This window comes from Mustela nigripes, chromosome 5, assembly GCF_022355385.1.
Source record: "Mustela nigripes isolate SB6536 chromosome 5, MUSNIG.SB6536, whole genome shotgun sequence".
Taxonomy (NCBI): domain Eukaryota; kingdom Metazoa; phylum Chordata; class Mammalia; order Carnivora; family Mustelidae; genus Mustela; species Mustela nigripes.
The window spans coordinates 84,158,352-84,181,397 of NC_081561.1; the positions used below are offsets into that span (position 1 = coordinate 84,158,352).

General features: G+C 35.7%; 1 protein-coding gene across 8 annotated transcripts in view; it reads right to left on the reverse strand.

The window, feature by feature from the left end:
• Nucleotides 1-23,046, reverse strand: part of AHI1 (Abelson helper integration site 1) — a 219,739-nt gene that overhangs the window by 97,796 nt on the left and 98,897 nt on the right. Inside the window, exon 21 of one of the 8 annotated variants that reach the window (XM_059400777.1) lies at nucleotides 5,003-5,117. The exons of the other annotated variants lie outside the window; for them this stretch is intronic. Within the exon in view, the coding sequence (XP_059256760.1) occupies nucleotides 5,053-5,117 (65 nt within the window). The 3' untranslated portion in view covers nucleotides 5,003-5,052. Of the gene's footprint in view, nucleotides 1-5,002; nucleotides 5,118-23,046 lie in introns of those variants that run through there. 8 annotated transcript variants of the gene reach the window in all.

Below are 23,046 nucleotides of genomic sequence, written 5' to 3' on the forward strand. Positions count from 1 at the left end.
CCATTATGCCAGCCCACACAGTCCTTGGAAATTCAGTTGATTACTGTTTTAGCAAAGTCATTCTGCCTACAAAACACTTGCTATCAGTTTCTGTGTCTCTGTCTCAATAGTCTCAGTTATTAAAGTTACTGCTGGTCTCCACTTCCTTATGGAGTAGGTACTCTTTGGAATTTAATCCATGTACACGTCTTTGTGTCCAAATCCCTTTGATGACTTTTTATTTAAATTCAATTAGCCAACATATAGTACATCATTAGTTTCAGATAGTGTTCAATAATTCATCAGTTGCATATAACACCCAGTGCTCATCACATCATGTGCTCTCCTTAATGCCCATCATCCAATTACCCTAATCTCTCCCCACCCCTCCAGCAACCCTCAGTTTGTTTCCTATAGTTAAGAGTCTCTTGATGACTTTTTGTTTTATACGAAGTCAACATGATGTTGCACTAGGACTAACGATCATCACCAACCTTATACTTCCTACCTGGAAGCACAACTCCACTTCCATTTAGTTACATTGTTGTGTCTTATCTTTTATCTTGTTTTTGGTCCATTTCAGTGCATACCCTTTTTCTTTCTTGAATTTCTACCAATGTTTCAATGATGCTATTGGTTTTCTTCCTAATTCTAACAATAATAAGTACATTATTAATTATTTATCCAAATATTAATTATTTATCAAATAAACTAAATATCCCTCTAACCAGGATACTATATTTACCAATACATTCTTACATCCTTTATAGAAGGCTTTTACTTCTCTATTTTTCTACATAAATTATAGTTAAATTTAAATGGGTTAAAGTACACAGGAATTTGTAAAAGTGCTTAGTATGAATTTATGAAACAAAAAAATATTGTAAGAAAAAACCCTTAATGTTTCCTTTATGTCTAATAGAAAAATTTAGTGTTTTCCGCTGTATCTTGAGATTTCCATTCTAATTGAGCTGTCATTCAATTAGGGTACTCTTTAAATCCTAGTGTATTCAATGCCTTCCATTGCTAGTAGATAGATACATGATGCTTTGTCTGAATAATGGGTTTCTGGATAAGAAACCCTTTATCTTGGTTGTCTGGACAGATTATTCCACTATCAGCCAGCTTTTAGAGTTTTAGATGAGAAGTCCAATTCAACTCTCTTTCTAGGTAAAGAACCTGTTCCTTCTCTGTACAGGCTTTTGAGATTTTCCCTGCATCTGGGAAATCAGGAATTTCACCAAGGTATATCTAACTATGTCTTGCTTATAATTCATCTTTCCCAAGACTTGATAAACCCTTTAATCTGCAGTCTTATAATCTGTGCAGGGAAATTTTATTCTATTATTTCTTTAAATTTTGCAATTTGTTTTATTTTACCCTCATTACTTTTTCTTTTTTTAATTCATATTATTTATTTTTCCCAGCTTTATTTTTATTTCTTTTCAGCCTAATGGAATTCATTGTTTACGTACCACACCCAGTGCTCCATGTAATACGTGCCCTCCATAATACCCACCACCTGGCTCCCCCAACCTCCCACCCCCTACCCCTTCAAAACCCTCAGATTGTTTTTCAGAGTCCATAGTCTCTCATGGTTCATCTCCCCTTCTAATTTCCCTCAACTCCCTTCTCCTCTCCATCTCCCTATGTCCTCCATGTTATTTGTTATGCTCCACAAATAAGTGAAACCATATGATAACTGACTCTCTCTGCTTGACTTATTTCACTCCATATAATCTCTTCCAGTCTCATCCATGTTGATACAAAAGTTGGATAATCGTCCTTTCTGATGGAGGCATAATACTCCATAGTGTATATGGATCACATCTTCCTTATCCATTCGTCTGTTGAAGGGCATCTTGGTTCTTTCCACAGTTTGGCAACCGTGGCCATTGCTGCTATAAACATTGGGGTACAGATGGCCCTTCTTTTCACTACATCTGTATTTTGGGGGTAAATACCCAGTAGTGCAATTGCAGGGTCATAGGGAAACTCTATTTTTAATTTCTTAAGGAATCTCCACACTGTTCTCCAAAGTGTCTGTACCAACTTGCATTCCGACCAACAGTGTAAGAGGGTTCCCCTTTCTTCATATCCTCTCCAACATACGTTGTTTCCTGTCTTGCTAATTTTGGCCATCCTAACTGGTGTAAGGTGGTATCTCAATGTGGTTTTAATTTGAATCTCCCTGATGGCTAGTGATGATGAACATTTTTTCATGTGTCTGATAGCCATTTGTATGTCTTCATTGGAGAAGTGTCTGTTCATGTCTTTTGCCCATGTTTTGACATGATGATTTTTGTGTGTGTTGAGTTTGAGAAGTTCTTTATAGATCCTGGATATCAGTCTTTTGTCTGTACTGTCATTTGCAAATATCTTCTCCCATTCCGTGGGTTGCCTCTTTGTTTTGTTGACTGTTTCCTTTGCTGTGCAGAAGCTTTTGATCTTGATGAGTCCCAAAAGTTCATTTTCGCTTTTGTTCCCTTTGCCTTTGGAGACATATCTTGAAAGAAGTTGCTGTGGCTGATATTGAAAAGGTTACTGCTTATGTTCTCCTCTATGATTCTGAGGGATTCCTGTCTCACATTGAGATCTTTTATCCATTTCCATAACTTTTTCTTTATAACAATTCCACTTAATCTTCTAGATGAGCACCTTCTTTTCTCACTTTGTCTCATGATTTTAAAATCTGAAATCATGCAGTTTAGTTTAATTTCTTTCTAGAGACCTACAAAGAGTAAGGCAAGAGGGATGGCAAACCCTGGAGAATATATCAGAAAACAAAGATTTTTCTGGAATCTCAGGGTCAGTGTGTCATGAATGGGGCTGGGGGGGGGACAGGATATGAGTGTGGGAGGGCTCTGTTCTCCTTGGTGCCGAGTAAGGACCTGTGCAGGGAAAGCAGGTCTCATCTAAAGGGATATGCAAAAATGGGTTTTTCAGAATTCACTGAGGGCTCTCAGCCTGCAGAAGCTGTAATGCTCTGGGTAACTGGCTATCTCTGTCATTTTAATGTCTGTAGTATCCTGAGGGTCTGGCAGATCCTAGGTATCACAATGGACCTATAAGGGGCCTACATGAGAAAGGACCCACATAGCTAGAGGTATCTAGTCCCAGGCCCAGACACTGGGAAATGACTATAACTTGCAACTGATGAGACTTGAGAGGAGAAGCTTATCCCTGTGCCTCCGCAGAGGGGTGTTTTTGTTTTTTGCCACAGCTTGGACCTCTATTAGTATAGTTGGGACCACAAACCATGAACGTGAAAAGAAAACCAGCAACTCTCATAAGGAATTTAAGTAACCTGAACATGACCAAATAACCTTCTAGAACTGGTAGTGCCATTGATGACAGAGGAAGAATTAGAACATTTTTTAAATTAAAACCTCACAAAACAAATAAAACAATGACTATTAAGGATTTTAAGAGAGTTAATTAACAAACCACAAAGATAATTCCACTTCAAAGGAAGGAAAGAGTAGTGGCTTCCAGAAAGTAAATCAGAAGATGGGTAACATTCCCAAAGTCATACAATCAATGAGCAACAGTACTGTGATGGAAACCTATGCATCTAAGTCAGAAGCACGCCAGACCCATTTGTGTGTTTGATTCCTGTAGTAAGGCCCTGATTTTATTCATCTTTCCATCTACAATGCCTATAGTCCAAACGCCTAAAACCCACAAGGCCTTCAACTCTTGAACTGAATAAATGGAATCTATACCATATCCACTGAGTTCCTGTGCTAACTGAATTCTTAACTGTGTGCATTAGTTATCAAAATGTTTGAGTTAATCTTCTATGACTATTTTGAAAAATGTTAATTTACTATTTCCTTTCGTAATGCATCTAAACTTTCTGTAAAATTGAAATATGTTATCTGAAAAGTTCCCTAATTCTCCACATAGTATACACTCTAGAGAAGATAATGGAAAAAACTTTATGTTTTTGGGGAGATGGTTAGGTATTTTATTTTGTAGAAAACTAGAATATGACGTTTTAGCCCACTGTATTTGACTGATCTGAACAGGAGAATTATATATTTTTTAGTTTTCCTCAACTCTCCCAAATTCAAGACAATGATCGAAAGAAAAAAAGAACAACGGTGATCAGATTTATTGCAAAAGAAAAAAAAAAGCAGGATTTATGCCAAATTCTAAAGCCAGAACATATATCCAGCAGCATTATATATCATCACTGTTTATGATTACTCACTAAGCACAAGGCACTGTGCTAGGGACAGGGGAACCCTGATTCTCTTTCATGACACATATTTTAGGAGTCATTTGCTTCAGGCAACACTATAATAACTATGCATCCTATTTGTTTTGGAGATCACCATTAGTCTCTATATAAGGCAGAGAGAATTATGCTTTGATTACTTCTGGCTAGGAAAAAATGAAATAAAAGTTAATATATTCCAGTAGAAAACAGTTTTAAGAGGTAGGGTTCTTTCCTGCCAAATTTAAAATATACAGTTGTCTGTGCAGAGGTTGCAAGCATTTTTAATAACTACAAAAGAAGTAAAACTGTTTTTCAGACAATATAATAACATTTAAAATTTAAATTGGAAATCACTCTATGAATACATGATTTTTTAAAACTTGATTTTCTAAATAGTCCAGCTATAAATGTCTAAGAAGCAATGCTATTCCAATAGCAACTTAGCCCCAAATTTTAGTTTCTAAATTCCATTTTCCATTAAAATAGTACCAGGGCTTCTTGGAGAAATGATTGAATCCAGGGCAGAGAAAGTACACAATGCACAGAGGACACACTGCAAGCATGAAATACTCTAAACTAACTGGTTTGTATCAAAGGATACAGGAATAGATGTGAAGGGGCTCTCCTTTGCCAGATTAGTGCACAATTTCAGCAACACAAAGAAAATGATAGTAAAGAAGTATAACAAGTTGAATGGGAAAAAATTCACAATACTCAAAGAAAGTGCTCTTCTTGACAAACACCAGCCAACAGAAGCAGAAGCAATGATAACATTAGAAACCGACCATGTTGGGGCACCCGGGTGGCTGAGATGGTTAAGCATCTGCCTTTGGCTCAGGTTATGATCTCTAGGTCCTAGGACTGAGTCCCACAGTGGGCTCCCAGCTCAGTGGGTAGTCTGCTTCTCTTTCTCCTGCTCAAATGAATAAATAAAATCTTTAAAAAGAAAGAAAAAAAAAAGAAACCCATCATTTTGCATCTCTTAACCACGGTTAACAGTTAATTCAGGCAAGAATCATCAATGGCTGCTGAAACCACTAAGCAAGGTTGTTGGGGAACAGGCTATTCACATGGTCTCAAAGTACTGATCCACAGAATACCCAGCAATTACAAAGGGAAAAGTTTATTTTTACAATGGCACCTAGTGTTCACTATGTTAATCAAGGATTAAATTTAGCAAATAAGTTGTAGGACAATCTGACATTACATACTACCTGATGTGATGCCAAAAAGTACGTGTTACTTTTTACTTTCTACCACTACAGTGTTCTTGCCAAAGAAAGTTTAACCCGAACCTAATCACAGTGAAATAGATAAAAACAAAACACTGGATATTCCACAGGGCAATTGGTTCAGCCAGACTCTAAAAAAGTCAGTGTCATGAAAAAACAACAACAAAGGAGTCTAGATTAGCAGAGATTAAATGAGACTAAAATGACATAGTGACCAAGTGTGACTCTGGATTGGATGCTAAACAAAAGAAGCATGCAAACAAAAAAACTCCTTAAGATATTTTAGACACAATTAAGAAAATCTGAATATGAACTGTTTATTAGATATTATAGAATCATTGTTAATTTTCCCAGATATGATAACAGTACTATGATTATATAGAGAATATCCTCATTCTTAGTGGATATACCAATGAAGTTTTGAGGGGAAGAAGCAAATGGTATAAATTTAGGAGTTTTATCTTTTTTTTCAACTTTCTTATGGTTTTAAGAAATTTCAGAACACACTCAGGAAAGGACTATAGATCCTTATTTGACATTTAACGACTACATAGGAGGCAAGCATATGTTCAATGATTTTGAATATTGCTAAATCTTCCATGCACGCAGAGTAAACAGGGTTTAGGTTTTCACTGAAAAAAATTTCTCAGCATTATTTAAAAACAGTCAATGAAAACCAAACACTTCTCCTCCTAACTGTGGATTTATTGGAGTATATTCCTAAAAATAAGAGAGGGCTCCAAAATTAATGCACAAAGGAATAAATAGCTACTATAACATGTATTTATATTTTACAATACATTGATAGCTTCACTCAATAAATCTATGTTTATTGAGAAATAATAATTTTCAGGGCATGGGCACCTGGGTGGCTCAGCTGGTTGAGCCTTTGGCTCAGGTCATGATCCCAGAGTTCTGTTCTGGGGTTGAGCGCCATTGGGATCCCTGCTGCGGAGTCTGCTTCTCCCTCTGTCCTTCACCCTGCTGGTGCACTCTCTCTCTCAAATAAAGAGAATCTTTAAAAAAATATTTTTCAGGGCAAATTCCTGTCCCAAACCAGAAGTATGAGTTATTTACAATTCTCTATTATTACTTTTTGTCTCTTTCCCATGGAAAAAAAAGTGCATTTCAAGGGACAATTCAGTAGTATAAGATATCCTGACTCCAGAGCCACTCTGCATATTTTGGAAGACCGGCTCTGGCAATTATTAGCTATGTGACTTTGGTAAAGTTATTTATCCACTCCATGCCTCCATTTCCTCATTCAGTACAGGGGAAACAATATGTATCTCATAGGTTGATGGGAGAATTAATTAGTTAACTAACACAGGAAAAAACACTTTAAATCATACTTGGCATGCTATGTATGTTTAAGATACACACACACACATGATTTATTTTGACTTTGTTGTTTAAAATATCCTATATTTGTATATTTTTTCAGCAGCCTTTAAATACATGTAGAACTAAAGTTTTAAAGGAATAAAACGCAGTAAGTAATATAATTAAATATTTATATGACAAGGGTTAGACATTCTAACAATGAGTTCTGCTTTAGAAAACTTAATGGCTTGCTTCACACAGCCTGAGGTGAAAATAATCTTACCTTAAAAATATTTGTATTAAAAATTATATACACACAGGCATATATCTGTGTGTGTTTAGATATGTGTATACATCATAGATAGATAGGTAGATAGATAGATAAAACCTGTCCGCTCCTCTTTCTCCCACTCCTTAGCTTGGACCCCTTTTCCTCATTTGGATTATTAGAATAGCTTCCTAACCAAACCTGCTGACTTGCTCCACAGGCTTTCCAATGACATTCCATACTGCCAGAATAGCTCTTCTAAGGAAAAATTGTTATCCTGTCATTCTCCAGCTCAATCTTCAGGAAAAAAATCCATCCTCCTTGAGTGTTTAACTCAAACTGCTTAACTAAAAATGGCACACAAATCCCTTCAAGGTCCTAGCTACTGCCCAGCTCACTAAAACCATCCCCATTCATTTATCCTTGCCATCCATCCTCTAACTGCTCTTGACTCCAGTCAGGGTGTACCTAAGCTCTCTCCCTTTCTACACCTCTTCCCAAGCTTAATTATTTCTTAGACATTCTTTAAAGCTCAGGTCAAACATTGTGTCCTCTAGGAAAGAGTTTATGGTATTCTTCTCTTGACCCCACTGATTCATATACCCATCTCCAGCATGCCAGTGCAATTTTGTAAATTTTGTAAAACTAAAACAGCATTTTAGTTGCATGTGCCTGGTGAATGACTGAATACACAAAAGCAGAAAACGAGAGTTAAAAACATCTTGTGGCAAAATAGGCTACAGATTCCCCAGTGGTACAGTCATTCCATATTCTAAATATTTTTCTAAATATTCATCTAATAAATGTGAACCTTAAAGTGACTTATCCTCATCTAGCCCAGTAAAATGTTAATATTTATTTTATACTGGACTTGTTCAGAATGCTATGGGAAGCCCTCTATTTATTTGGTACACATTTCAGATTGTGGAAAGAGAACATCCTTTGAACAATATGCTTCATATATTTTAAGGAAAAATTCTCGCAAACTCAGAAACATCAAACACTGAGGGCCCTGAGTCTACAAGGTCTGGATGCCTACACAGACCACAGAGGTAAAGCACAGTGAATATACAAAACCACAAATCAGTAGGCTTTCCTGTGTTAGTTATGGAAATTGGTGGTGACCCACTCATTAAGGGTATGTAAACATGAATGAGTAGGTAGAATACTGAGAAGGAGGGGAAGGGGTTCCTAATATTTGAGACTGGTAAATTAATGCTTCTGAAAAAGCACAAAGTAAGCAGGGAAAAGTAAATAACTCTATGGTGTGGACTTCATCGATTAGGCAATATGGCTCCTGGTTTTAGCCCTGCTACCAAAAGTGAGTATAATTTAGTCTTTCTGTGCTTCAGTTTTAAGTCTAATGCATTTTGGGAGTGTCTTTTCAGGCTCCAATAATCTGTGCTACTTATTCCTAAATATTAATCAAAAATGAAATTCGCTGATCCAATGAATATATGTTAGTACATCTTTAACTTTTAAATTGATGCCCAAATAATTTAATTGTGCTAACCAATAATTACTCAAAATCCTACAGTAGTTATTTATTGTCAAAAACTGCATACAATTTTTAGTATTGGACAAATTTCTTCAGTAAATTCTAACAGGAAACTGAAGTCTGTCCAAATCATATCCTTTGTGACATGCTCTAGATATTCAATCTGAGAATAGCTACGTTTCCATATAATTGTGACATATTTATTATATACACAAAGCCAAAATATTCAATTGTGTGTTTAATCCTTAAAATATAACTTAGCATCTATAAGTCTTTAACACTAATATTATTTTAGCAATAATGTTATAGAATCTTGAAAATCACAAGCACAGCTACAAAAAAGATAAAATGTATACTATCATAATAAGAATTTCTTTTTAAACTCAAATTTATTACTGCAGTGAAGAATTAAAAAAAAAAAAAAAGACATATAGCACCAAAAGAAACTTCTTGTAATTGTCTGTGTCCTCAATTTTTCCCTGTCTTTGGGGAGTGAGCAAAGCTTTCAATCTCATGGTCATCCTAACGCTTCTTAGTCTCTTGGCCTCTTTTCATTTAATAGCTTCTTCCACCTTACCTTGTTAATTCCTGTGGATTCAAGGACTATACATCCTTAATATCTACTTATGCTCCAAACCCATATTTCAAAGCATACAGTCTAGTTCTTAGCACAGGGTCTGACTCATAACAGGATATTTAATAAATGAGGTCCAAATGAACGAGCAAGCTAAAAGAGATTTCGCTCTGGATGTCTTCCAGGCATCTTGAACTCAATATATCCAAAATATAATTATCCTTTTCCCAATATTTCTAGATTTCCCTATTTTTGCTAATGGACAGTCATCCACTTATTCACCAACATTAGTAGCCTTAGTTAATGCTCAAATTCTACTTCTCTATCCCTTACCACTCTCATTCCAAATCTCTAATACTTAATGACCTAATATCTCTCTTACTTCCGTCTCATTCTCCCACCTCAATTGTAAAATCACCTTTTAACTGACCTTCCTAGCTGGAATGACCTAACACTTTTTATTTGTTTGTTTCTTTTTAAAAGATTTTATTTATTTGAGAGAGAAAGTGAGAGAGAGCACAAGCAGAGGGAGAAACAGACTCCCTGCTGAGCAGGGATTCCTGACAGAGAGGCTGGATCCCAGGACCCCAGGATCATGACCTAAGCCAAGGGCAGATGCTTAACTGACAGAGCCAGCCACCCAGGAACCCCCCAACACTTATAGATTATTAGTTTTCTCATCTGGTGACAATCAGTTTAAATAGTGCTTTCTCTAAGGATTTTCTACTACATCAGATATAGTCTCCAGTTCACTTTACTCATTTTTCTTATTTAGAAAATATCAAACCATAAGATTCCATATACCTTTCCCCTCCCTCTGCCTTTAAAAAATATGTCTCTTGTGAATTATGCCAGTACTAGGGAATAGGTAGTGTTCTGCACTTTGTTTAGATGAGATTCTGTGCAATCTTCCCCCTGCTACTTCTTTGGCCTCAGTCTTCTACTTCCCCCTCATTCCCTTTACTCTAGCCATACTGGCCTCTGCTCTTCAAACTGCACACTAAGCATATTTCTGACTTGAGATATTGGTTGGGAATGCTATTCTCAGATGACATGGCTTTTTTTTTTTTTAAATTTAATTAACATAAAATATATTATTTGCTTTAGGGGTACAGGTCTGTGAATCATCAGTCTTACACAATTCACAGCACTCACCATAGCACAACGTCCATAACCCAGCCACCCTAGCCCTCCACCCACCACCCCCCAGCAACCTTCAGTTTGTTTCCTGAGATTAAGAGTCTCTTATGGTTTGTCTCCCACCCCGGTCCCATCTTGTTTCATTTTTTCCCTCCCTGCTCCCCATGACCCTCCTCCCTGCCTCTCAAATTCCTCATATTAGAGAGATCATATAATAAGTGTCTTTCTCTGATTGGCTTATTTGGCTTAGCATAATACCCTCTAGTTCCATCCATGTCATTGCAAATGGCAAGATTTTGGTTTTTGATGGCTGCATAGTATTCCATTGTGTGTGTGTGTGTGTGTGTGTGTGTGTATACACACACACATACTGCATCATCTTCTTCTTCTTCTTTTTTTTTAAGATTTTATTTATTTATTTGACAGAAAAAGATCACAAGTAGGCAGAGAGGCAGGCAGAGAGAGAGAGAGGAAGAAACAAGCTCTCCACGGAGCAGAGAGCCCAATGTGGGGCTCGATCCCAGGACCCTGGGATCATGACCCGAGCCAAAGGCAGAGGCTTTAACCCACTGAGCCACCCAGGTGCCCCCCACATCTTTTTTATTCATTCATCTGTTGATGGACATCTAGGTTCTTTCCATAGTTTGGCTATTGTGGACATTGCTGCTATAAACATTCAGGTGCACATGCCCCTTTGGATCACTATGTTTGTACCTTTAGGGTAAATACCCAGCAGTGCGATTACTGAGTCATAGGGCAGCTCTATTTTCAACTTTTTGAGGAACCTCCATACTGTCTTCCAGAATGGTTGCACCAGCTTGCATTCCCACCAACAGTGTAGGAGGGTTCCCCTTTCTCTACATCCTCGCCAACATCTGTCATTTCCTGACTTGTTAATTTTAGTGACATGGCTTTCTTTTATCTTCAAACTTCTGCTCAAGTGTCAGATTCTTTGTGACATTTTCCTTGACCACCCTATTTAAAACATCAACATAACCTCACTCCTGAGTTCACTTTATCTCCCTTCCTTCCTTTGCTTGTTATTTATTCTATACTTATTTGCTTATTGTCTGCCTCTTTTGACTGAACAAGGATATGGATTACCTGTTTTGTTCACTGATACATTCATACAACACCGATTAACAGTGCCTGAGACAAAGAGAGTATTTATTGGGTACTTATTAAATGTATAAATGAATTTTGCATTCCTAGTATCTGCATGTGTAAGAATAAGATATCCTTTAGAATTAAAAACAGAACAAAAAAACCCCAAAAGAACAAAGTTAAAATAAGAAAAGATTTAATAATGGAAAAAGTATTTTCATCTGTTACACTGTTAGGGTATTGAGAACATACAAAGGAGAGAACTCATTTTCTCAGGTGTAGCCACAAAATATATTATTTAAATTCTAGAGAGAGGTAGTAAATTTAGATTTTGAACATAAGCATGATGATTTAGAAGATATTTTCCATAACTCAAAGCAAAGAGAAGTAATCTTTTAAAAATATGCTTATTATGCTATATCAACTTTTCCCCCTAAGTTTCATGTAAATTGAGCAGATTAATTTACCTGTTATACTGTGCATTTATAAATACCTTTAACATTAGCTACTAATGTGTTTTACTTTCAATTCTGTTTAATCTTCACTTGAAAATACACAGATTAAAAAGACTGACATGACATTAAGTATCAAGCCTCATGTTACTACAAAAATAGAAATAGAGAAGAAAAAAAGAAAACAAGAGATTCACCCCCTGCACCAAACAAAAACACCCAAACTTTATTGACTCTGAATTGGCCAAAATACAACACCTGCTTACTACCTACTTCGCTTTGACAAAACTTAATAGATGTGAGATGTGACTTGATTCCTTTTCAAAAGAAGGGCGAGCATATACGACACACACACACACACACACACAGAGTTATACATATTAATAGGAAAGAAACTGGAGTGCTTTATAAATATTCACTCACTTATTCACACCCTAGGGAGGCAGCGTTGAAGGATACAGTACAGTAATGCAGGTTATTACCGTGACTGGTGTCACACTGGCCTTGTAAAAGGTCAGCATCAAAATTCAGACTCGTAGTTCTAAACTATGGTTTGGAGGAGTCTTAAATAGACAATATTATTCCATACTGAATAGACAACATGGAGTTCTAAGCAAGGCCATGAAACTAAGTGCATTTCATAGGAATAATAAATTTAAGCAGACTGATTCCCATCTGTGCTCCCTTAGTGTTTTATGCTTATCTCCTACTGAACTCAGCCCCAGTTTACTGTAACTATTTCTCTGCCTACCGGATTCTTTAACTGGACTGGGAGGGCACTGAGGGCAGTCTTTCATCATCCATTTCTCCCAGAGTTTGGCACACAGTAGGCTCTCTGTAAACACTGGTTGCTGAACTGCATGAATTAGTTTTTGATAAAGTATATAAAGGTTTTTATTTTTTAAACTGAGTAACAGGTTTTAGTAAGATGCTTCTGCTAAAATACAGTTTTCCTGGTTCAGCTCAAAAAGATGGATGCTAGTCAAAAAGCCATTCTCAATTTTTACTCTTTATAAAATTACAGTTGAATATTTTTCAGGGGAGAAAGTTGAGAAAAAAGTAAATTGCCTGAAATTAGAACGTTAGCACAACGTTCTACTTTTTACTTATTGGACATTTACAATGTAAAAACTTCTTAAATTATTTTTAAAATATGACCAGTCACTCCATTTAGTCATTTCTTAGTTGCCATATTTGTCATCAACTTTGCTCTCATACTTGTAGGCAAGTTGCTGACTAAGAACAACACAAAGAGTGATTCTTTACATTTTCATTCACTTTTCATTCAAGGAAAAAGCTTCCTGAAAACACACATTTAAAATTCTGGAAAATACAAATCAACATTATCTGGACATCTCTATTATTACCAGAAGAACTGGTTTCTAAACCTAATTTCCACTGTTAGTTAACATTTTCAATAAGTGATGGATATTCATTTCCAGAAAACATTACCAGTAAATTCTATGATATCATAGACTGTTCGCTATCCAGACCAAACTGACTAAACCACAAAATGCAAAAGTATGCACTTAGCTAGTCTAAGGGAAATCTGAAGGCTATACTGAAGATAGTCTTATAAAGCATAACCTAGGAGTGACTGAGAACTTAAGTTAGATAGCCCTCCTCCTCCAAATTTCCAGAGTCTTCCTCCAAATTTCTAGAGCTTTAGTAGTCACAAACTAAAATGTTTAAAAACTGAAATATGTCTTGTCATAGACTTAATTTTTTTTCAAAGTTACTTAGGGAGTATACATGGGGAACTGCTATCTTGGGAGTATACATGGGGAACTGCTATCTTGGTTATAGGCAGTGTCCACCCTGAGTGAAGTTAGTAAATAAAAGAATGATTAGTATTAAAATTCATCACTTTTCCCAGAATCACAGAACATGGAGGCTGAAAAAGCAGTGATGTGGAACACGTGCAGGTACATCAAGGGAAGGAATGAGCAAGCATGATTAACGGGGAGTCAAATTTGAACTTTTATTTTAAACATGAATTAAAAATAATTTTTATCATTAGAGGTAGGCACAACATTTTGATATGCAGATATATTCACTGTAATACTGAAAAACTAAAAATAATATCTACATTTAAAGAAAGACATCAAAATTATAGAATACTTATTTCCTTCAAAACCATGCATTAAGTTTATTTTCAGGAAAAAAAGTTATGAAAAAATCTACTTTAAAAGCTACAGATATGAAAATATACCCTATAATAACATTATTTTGTATGTTTCACTGCCTTAAAAATAGAAAAAACTGTCAATTTCGGTTTATGATTATAAAAATAGTAAAATGCATCTTATGGTTGATATTAACATTATATCTAGTCTTATTCTCAAACTATATAAGAATAAAGTTATCCCTGGTCAAAAGCAACTTATCCATTTTATAACCTGCCCTTCTCCCCTTGCCGGATATAGCCGTATCAAGCTGTAATTCTTCCTTTAATCTTCACCTTTGAGGGAATTGATTACTGACAGTTTCATTTTACCCTGGAGGCACAGCAGTAAATCACAAACATTCACCGCTTTCATCCTGATGTAAATTATATTCTGATAAAGAAGCTGAAATTTCCACCTCTCCTACTTTAAACTTATATAATAAAAATCACTTTTGTTACAGAAATGCTTTAATCAGTATGCCTGGAAATTGTATTTTGAAAAAATATTTATGTACTAGAGGAATTTGGATTTTAACATAAGACATTTACTAAATCTAATTCTAAGAACTTAGTTATTTCTTTTTCTAAAATTTAGTGGGAAGTTAGGTAAATTTAAAATAAAAAGCTCAATGTCTAAAATAGCTCTGAATACAGTCATAAGGATACTATCTATAACTCTAGTGCATTTTAAGTCAAGCACAGGTTGGTACTTAAAAACTTTCACTTGCAGTGAACACTTTCTCATCTTCTATTTTCAAATGACAAGTCACTAAAATGAAATAACTTACTCCAGGTCATAGCATAACTAACAGAATCTGGATTTATTTATTTATTTATTTTAAAGATTTTATTTATTTATTTGACAGAGAGAGAGATCACAAGTCGGTGGAGAGTCAGGCAGAGAGAGAGAGAGAGAGAGAGAGAAACAGGCTCCCGCTGAGCAAAGAGCCCAATGCGGGGCTCGATCCCAGGACACTGAGATCATGACCTGAGCCGAAGGCAGCGGCTTAATCCACTGAGCCACCCAGGAGCCCCAGAATCTGGATTTAAATTCAGGTGTCCCTGACCTCTCAGCTAAGTAAAAGCAGAATGTCGTGTATTGATTTAAATAGGAAGAATAAGAAACTTGTAGAACCCCCTAATCAAATTAATATCAATATTGCTTATCTTTTTTAAAGATTCATTTACTTATTTTAGAGAGAGAGAGAGAGAGAGAGAACATGTGTGTATTAGGGTATAGGAAGTAGGGCAGAGGGTAATGGAGAGAATCTCAAGCAGACACCTGTTGAGTGGGGAGCCTGACACAGGGCTTGATCTCATGACCCTAAGATCATGACTGAGCCAGAATTAGGAGTTGGACACTTAACAGACCGAGCCACCCAACTGCCCCCCCCAACATTGCTTATTAATAACATTTCTACAATCAGGATGATGAAAAACTATGAAATTTTCAACATTATATTCAAGGAAGTTTTGATATTAAAACCATTATGTGTATTAAATTAAAAAAAGTGGTAATCTATTTTTTACATTTTAACGTGATTAGTCCGGTGTCAGATAATGAAGATTTATATAGAAGTAGACTTTGTAAATCTGAGCTGTCCAACATGATAGCCAATGGTAATGTATGTGGCTATTTATATTTAAAAGCTGAAATGAAATATAATTAAAAATTTAGCTCTCAAGTCACCCTAGCTATATTTTAAGTATTCAATGGCTACATGAGTCTAGAGGCTACTGTATTGAACTCTGCAGGTCTATTAGATTGCAGTGGAACTGTCTAATAAGACATGGAAGAAAAGAAGAAGAATCAACAAAAGAGAATGGAAAGTGCGGGCTAATGAGATAAAAGGAAAACTGAGAATGTGGTATCCCAGAAACCAATGTATTAAGAAGCCGTCGAATCTGTCAAGTGCTGCTGATAGGTCAAGTAAGATAAACACAAAGATTTGACCATGGGAATGAGCAATGTGAAAGTCACTGGTGAGCTTGAATAAAACAGGTCAGAGATTTCAACAAATTCATAGAAGACGAAAAGTGACTAGAAACATCTGCCTGAAAACATTATGATGGGCTACAGTGGATACAGAATCTATCTGGACATGAAAGTCAGGATTTGTGGATAGAGAAACAGCATATTTGGTAGGGGGCAAAACAAAACCAAACCCAGGTGAAATAACTGAACGTTAGTATGTAAAACACTTGGGCCAAACAGGCTGCAGATTCCACATAAAATGGATGCTGCTGAGCATTAACCATAGTTAAAAAAGATTTAAAAATACAAAATAAATCAGGGGAATTGTACCTAAAAATATTATTGAACATACCACTTGGGAAGAGTAAAGACTTCTACAGTGAACACTATTGTCCCCTTATTCTCATTCTGGCAATGAATCTGATAGCCTGACAGGTGGATTCATTTATCTTGCTTGCTTACCCTAAATATAAGTTGCCAGTTAATATGTGTTAGCCATAAATGCAAAGTTCTCAAGAGATGTCTGCTAAAGTGAACAAAATACTGAACAGAGTTATTTACACAACAGAAAAGGGACATCATATTTGTACCAGTCTTTCCTTTTTAAAAAGAGACAGATACCAAGGATCATCAAACATCAAGGAAAAAACACTGCCATGAAAGAAAATATAGCATACATCAACAGATGAAAAAACTGAGCACAGAGGAAAACATCAATTCAGAGAAAAGAACTTAGAGAGATTTAGGAAGATGTAATGATACCCACAAAACTCAGACATTAGAAAAAAACAAACAGGATAAGAAAGAGATCATAAATATCAAAAGGACTCTTGGTGAATTAAGAAAGATTTAGAGTAAAGAAATGAGAGACCTTTGAGACTAATTAGAGGAAAGGATAAGGAGTCAAAGATGGGTCCACAGTTTCTACTTGAAAAATGGTAATGTCATTGGAAATGAGACAAGAAAGTAAAATACAGGAGCTTTTTTCAGGAAATTAAAGCTCATGCATGAAGATGATTACGTTTCTGCCACTTATATGACAAAAGTGGTTAGTTTACATACATCTTGCTATACAAGCTTGCAGCTGAGTATCTTTTCTGAAATTGGTTTTCATATTTCAGAACCATCTACATACTACAGCAGCTCTGTTTAACTTTGCCTATGCTTTCAAAAGATTCACACGTGGTCTTTTAAAAAAGGATGCTATATGTGAATATCTCCTATAAATCTTCAAAATATAAAAAGAAAAATATAAAATATAAAAAATAAAAAATATAAAAAATAAATAAATAAAAAATATAAAAAATAAAAAATATAAAAAATATAAAAATATAAAATATAAAATATAAAAATATAAAAAGAAAAATAAAGAAGTTGTTAATACACCAACTGGAAAGTTTCAAAAAAGGTAAACATCAGAATATCTATAAAATGCAAATTCAATGGTCTGGCATGTACTCTGGCTGCATTAGGATAAAGTTATGTAGTTTTCATTTTTAATAAATCAATAGGATCTCATTTTAATTTCTTACAGTTAAAAAAGAGTTTTCAGTTGTCTTCATTTTGCTTTTCACTGAGTATTAATATAATTATTTCACCTTAAAAATTAGCCTACTTGGCAAATGTTACAATATACTTCAACAACTAAATTTAATTTAGGTTCTTAAACAAAACACACACCCACACACAGAGAAAGTGACTAAAAAAAAAAAAAAACCTTAAAGTTTTCTATTTTTAACAGATGGGGAAAAGGGCTGAAAATTGTAAGGTTGAAACCTATACATATGTAAATATCATGTAAAATAGCTTCTTAGAAAATAATTGGCTAGGAAATAGTGGACAAATTTAAGCTCATTCAAATCATGAGATTTGAATGAGGAGAAAAGTTTGCATTCCTATTCTCTCTTCAGAGGTTACTAGGAGAAATTTAGTAGCTAGATGGGGACATGAATACTAAATGCATATCCATGTGAATGAAGAACCATTAAGTACATTAATATTTACTAGAGTTGACAGAGTAATTTTAAATTAGGAAGTGATAAATATAGGATATACTTTAAGTTATCAATACAGTAATACCTTAATAATTCAAGTATTATTTATTATTCAGGAAATACAGGGGCTTCTATTACAAGTGAGGATAAGTTTTAATCTTTAACAAATGGGTTAAGTTGGATCCCTGGAGAATTACTTAGTAAAATACTGATACTGGTGACTAAAATGGCATCATATATCTTGAATGTACAAATCAAACATGAATTTTAGAGAATCCAATTATAAGAGACAACAAAGAAATTGTAACAAATGAAATCTCAGTCTCTGTGGAAAGGGAATATGAAATAGTGATGTGTTAAAGAAAAAAAATCTATGAAATCAAGATCATTTGCTCAGTGTTAAGAAAAATCCAAATATGAAAATAGTACCACATCTCCAGGGCTTTTGTGTTGACTGGTACTTATGGGGAAAGCCGAAGTTTCAAAAACTAGGTGGGTTCCAGTGGATTAAGTTTGAGATGCTTGTTTGAAAACTTTCCTCTTAAAATTACTTCATTTTAATGTCTTTTTTAGCATGCTTCTGAAAATTCTAGATCCATTGTTTGCTTCTATGACACGTTTTTTTTTTTCTATAATATCACTTAACACATTTTATTAAATCATGTCTTAATGTAAGACTTCCTCCATTCCTTTGACCACAATACAAATTGCATGATTTCAAACTTAAAAAAAAAACATATAAAAAGAATCTCCTAGGAAATCTCATGTTTTTTATTCCTACAGTTTCTTATGGATTTCGAAGTATTAAAATATTTTTTCTGATCCTCACCATCCTATGAAGTAGAAGATTCATATGAAGTAGAAAATAGGGCTAATATCTCTCTTTACCTAGAGAGATAAAGGCAGTCTGCCAAGATAACAGCTGGGAAGTGGCACAATTAGGGCTCGGGCCCAACTCCCCAGCCTTTCCGGACCCCAGGTCCAGTGCTTTCTGCACCATAATGCACAGGTGTTGAATTCAGAAAAGTGGTTGTTTTGGAAAACAAATTCTTGCACTTAAAAATTGCATAATAAAAACATTTTTGATTCTTTTAAGTCCCACAAAGCACATTTAAAGACACCTGTCTACAGAAAATCAATTCTGTAGACATCTTTACCTACGGCAGTGAATGGATTCCTTTCACCCATCCACCACCTGAATTAAAATCTTAGAATTCTGGAAGTTTGAAATCAGAACAAAACGTGCTTTTCAATTAACAGTTTAAAGTTTATTAAGTAATACTATCAGAAAACTGCCAATTCTGATAATAAAAGAAAGTTCTTTGAAGCTCATTTTACCTTCCTTAATGGAAACCCCCTTTTGCCATCAGCTGTGTTTATTCACGGTCATTCTAACTCCCAATTTTTGCCAAAATGTTTTCTTTCCTTTCCTTTGAAATACAAGGAGCATCATGTTTCCAACTGAGATATAATCTACCTTCTACAATGAGTTATATAATGATATCACAAAATCTCTGGTTAAACTATGACCCAGGATTCATTTTAGAATTCAGTGGTAATATTTTAAAAGTTTTGCATCTTTCTTTCAGACTTTACTTATTTATTTGTGAGAGACAGAGAGAGAGCGCGTGTGTGCGCACAAGCAGGGGGGAGAGCAGAGGGAGAGGAAGAAGCAGACTCCCTACAGAGTAGGGAGCCCATTGTGGGGCTCCATACTAGGACCCTGGGATCATGACCTGAACTGAAGGCAGACGCTTAACCAAATGAGCCACCCAGGCATCCCAAAAGTTTTATATTTTTCTATAAGAAAATTAAAATCTTAAGAGATACTGAAATCTTGAAAACAATAAAAATAAATTTTAACTGGAAATGGCTCCTAATTTTAATGGCTAGTCAAGGGAGTTAAGTGTATACTTGTCAAAGATATACAAAAGTCAACTGAAAAAATATAGTTCTTCAAATATTAAACATGTGGATGCACAGAAGTTAACCTGACATCTCTTAACAAATATCGAAGTCATCTGAATCATTTTATGGTTATGTTTGAATCGAATACTTTGCCTATTTAGGATGAGAAAAAAGTTAGATTAAATGGTTGGCTGTAAGGTTTAATATATGTTTACATGGGATAATGAAAAGTACAAACAAAATATGGAGAAGACAGAAGCTATTGATTATTTTAAAACACCATGTCACACTGTTTTTCCCATCAAATTCCCAGTCCACAATTAAAAAAAGATGCAATAAAACTACATTAATGAAGACATATTAATAAAATGATTCATATTTTATATGACAACTTATCTACTGAATATGAAGTAAATTTAACTTCCAGCTAAATGTGAAAAGACCTACTAAGTACATACAAATGATACATGTTGTCTTTCAAATAGAAACATGCAAAGATGATACAACTACCCCTGCCAACAAATAAGCACTTCCTAATTTCTGCTCCCCCTGCAACAGTAATTAATTCTACTTTTTAATGTATAATCTACACTTTAAAATTTACTTCCATAAAAACCCTTGAGCTATTTCAAGGGGATCTGGGATTCAGACAAATGATCACAGAACAAAATTTTCCTACAGAGAACCTCTTGGTTTGACTGTGGCCTTAAATACCACAGTCTCACAAAAACCAAAGCTTAAAAAAATCAATAACTAGGGGCGCCCGAGTGGCTCAGTGGGTTAAGCCTCTGCCTTCGGCTCAGGTCATGATCCCAGGGTCCTGGGATTGAGCCCCATGTCAGGCTCTCTGCTCAGCAGGGAGCCTGCTTCCCTGTCTCTCTCTGTCTTGCCTCTCTGCCTACTTGTGATCTCTGTCAAATAAATAAATAAACTCTTAAAAAAATCAATAAGTAGCAAACAGAATTATATCTAAAGATCAAGGAAAAATATAAGTTCATTAGTCCTCAGGAAATACCTTGTTGACACCTCAATTTTAACACCTGCACCTGTTCCACAGAGGCCATACTGTTCAGGTTATTACTCTATAGTAGATCATAGACCTCCAAAGCTGGTAACAACAGACAACACCCACAGCCAGAGGGACCACAGGCAGAGCAGGAGGTCCCTGGGCCAGGAATGATGGAGTGGCTCCAGGCACAGCTTCATGGAGGGTCAGTCCACTCCACCTCTTGCACTTGTGCCCTCCTGTAGAAGTAGGCAGTTTGGTTCTGTAGCATGAGAAGGAGTGAGCTAGGAGTGAGGAGATCCTGCTTTAAGACACTAGTTATGGGTACTCTGACCAGTCAGGCTCGCTGGCTCTCGTCCTCTCACTTCCACGCTACAGGGGCTGAGTAGCAAAAGTTTTTAAAGTCCTAGAAGCTCTGGAAAGATTCCACCCTCTATGATTATAATGTTTACCTTATTTCTTAGAAAGTTTTACTGAGGATCAGAGAATGTACATGAAAGCACTTTATCATTTTTTTACAAACAAAAATTGCTGTTACTATTTTAGAGATCTTCATTATATTAAAGAAGTATGGACACAGTTTTGAGATGCAGTATTACATGTTCTCTACATGGTGAGGTATTATGAGCTACAGCCTACAATTTAACCTAAAATGTTAAAATTACAATTTTCTTTTATTCCACCCCATTTTATTAAAGGATAACTGACAGAACTGTAAACTTTTCTTTCTCATAAAAGTTACTCAGGGAGAGATTTATAGTTTTAGCTTTAATTGGATTTATAGGATTAGTTGATTGATTCTTTGTAATTAAGAACCCAGGATAATAGCCTAATGAATCTTACTTCACAAAGTATCTCATAATACTTTAAAGTAAGTATCTCTTAAGAGTTGTATCCAGCTTTTTTGGAACTAGAGGGTATTATGCTTAGTGAAATAAGTCAATTGGAGAAAGACAACTATCATATGATCTCCCTGATATGAGGAAATGGAGATGCAACATGGGGGGTTTGGGGGGTAGACAAGATGGGATCGGGAGGGAGATAAACCATAAGAGACTCTTAATCTCACAAAACAAACTTAGGGTTGATGGGGGGGGGGTGTGAGGCGGGGGATGGGGGTAGGGAGAGGGTGGTGGGGTTATGGACATTGGGGAGGGTATATGCTATGGTGAGTGCTGTCGATTCACAGACCTGTACCCCTGGGGCTAATAATACATTATATGTTTATAAAAAAAATAAAAAAAATTATTTAAAAAAAAAGAGTTGTATCCAGTTTTTTTCCTCTGGAACCCATCCCTCACTTAGTTACCAGATATGTTTTTTAAAAACATATTTTATCATATGTCTTTCATACTCATACGTTTGGACAGCTCTAGTTTATCTAGAAAATAAAATGGGAATTACTCAGTAGGACACAATTTGACCCTAATCTACCTTTACAGACTCAGTTCTTCCTAAACACATCCACCTCAGAATTTCTTACAGATAAGAGTCAGCCTGACTCCGAGCCAAGTCAAGCTGTCATCAAACGGTATGTCTGTTTACCTAGTTCTTTGTTTACTTGGCATGGCCTCCTGAAACCCAGCTCCCCCAAGATGCTGGTGAGGCCAAAACGAAGATAGAGGCATGATGTTCGAAGGTTTTATAAGACAGGATAAAGACTCTAAGAATCATTTTAATTGTGATAGGAAGGCACACAGACACCCTGATTTAATTCATTTTTTAAAGAATCACTTTGGTTGTTATGGGGAGAATAAGCTAAGAGACAAGAGTGTAAGTACAGAAGTGGTGGGGGGAAAAAACAGGACTAAAAAGTGGCTCCTAGTTCTGAACAACTGGGTAAATGTGGTCAGAGTGCTGGGATTGGGAAGCCTTTGTGTGTAGGAGGGAAAGCAGAGGTAGAAGAAGGGGTGTGGGGCATGAATTTTGTTTGGACATATAAAATCTGAGAAAGCTCAGGGCGCCTGGGTAGCTCAGGTGGTTGAGCATCTGACTTGATTTCAGCTCAGGTTATACTCTCATGGGTCTTGAAGCGGAGCCTTGCAGCAGGCTCTGTGTTCAATGGGGAATTTGCTTGAGATTCTCTCCCTCTGCCCCTCCCCCAACATGTGCAACATGCATGAACTCTCTCACATAAACACAAAAATCTTAAAAAAAAAAATCTGAGAAAGCTCTTGGTTGCTTTACCCCTCTTGATTCCA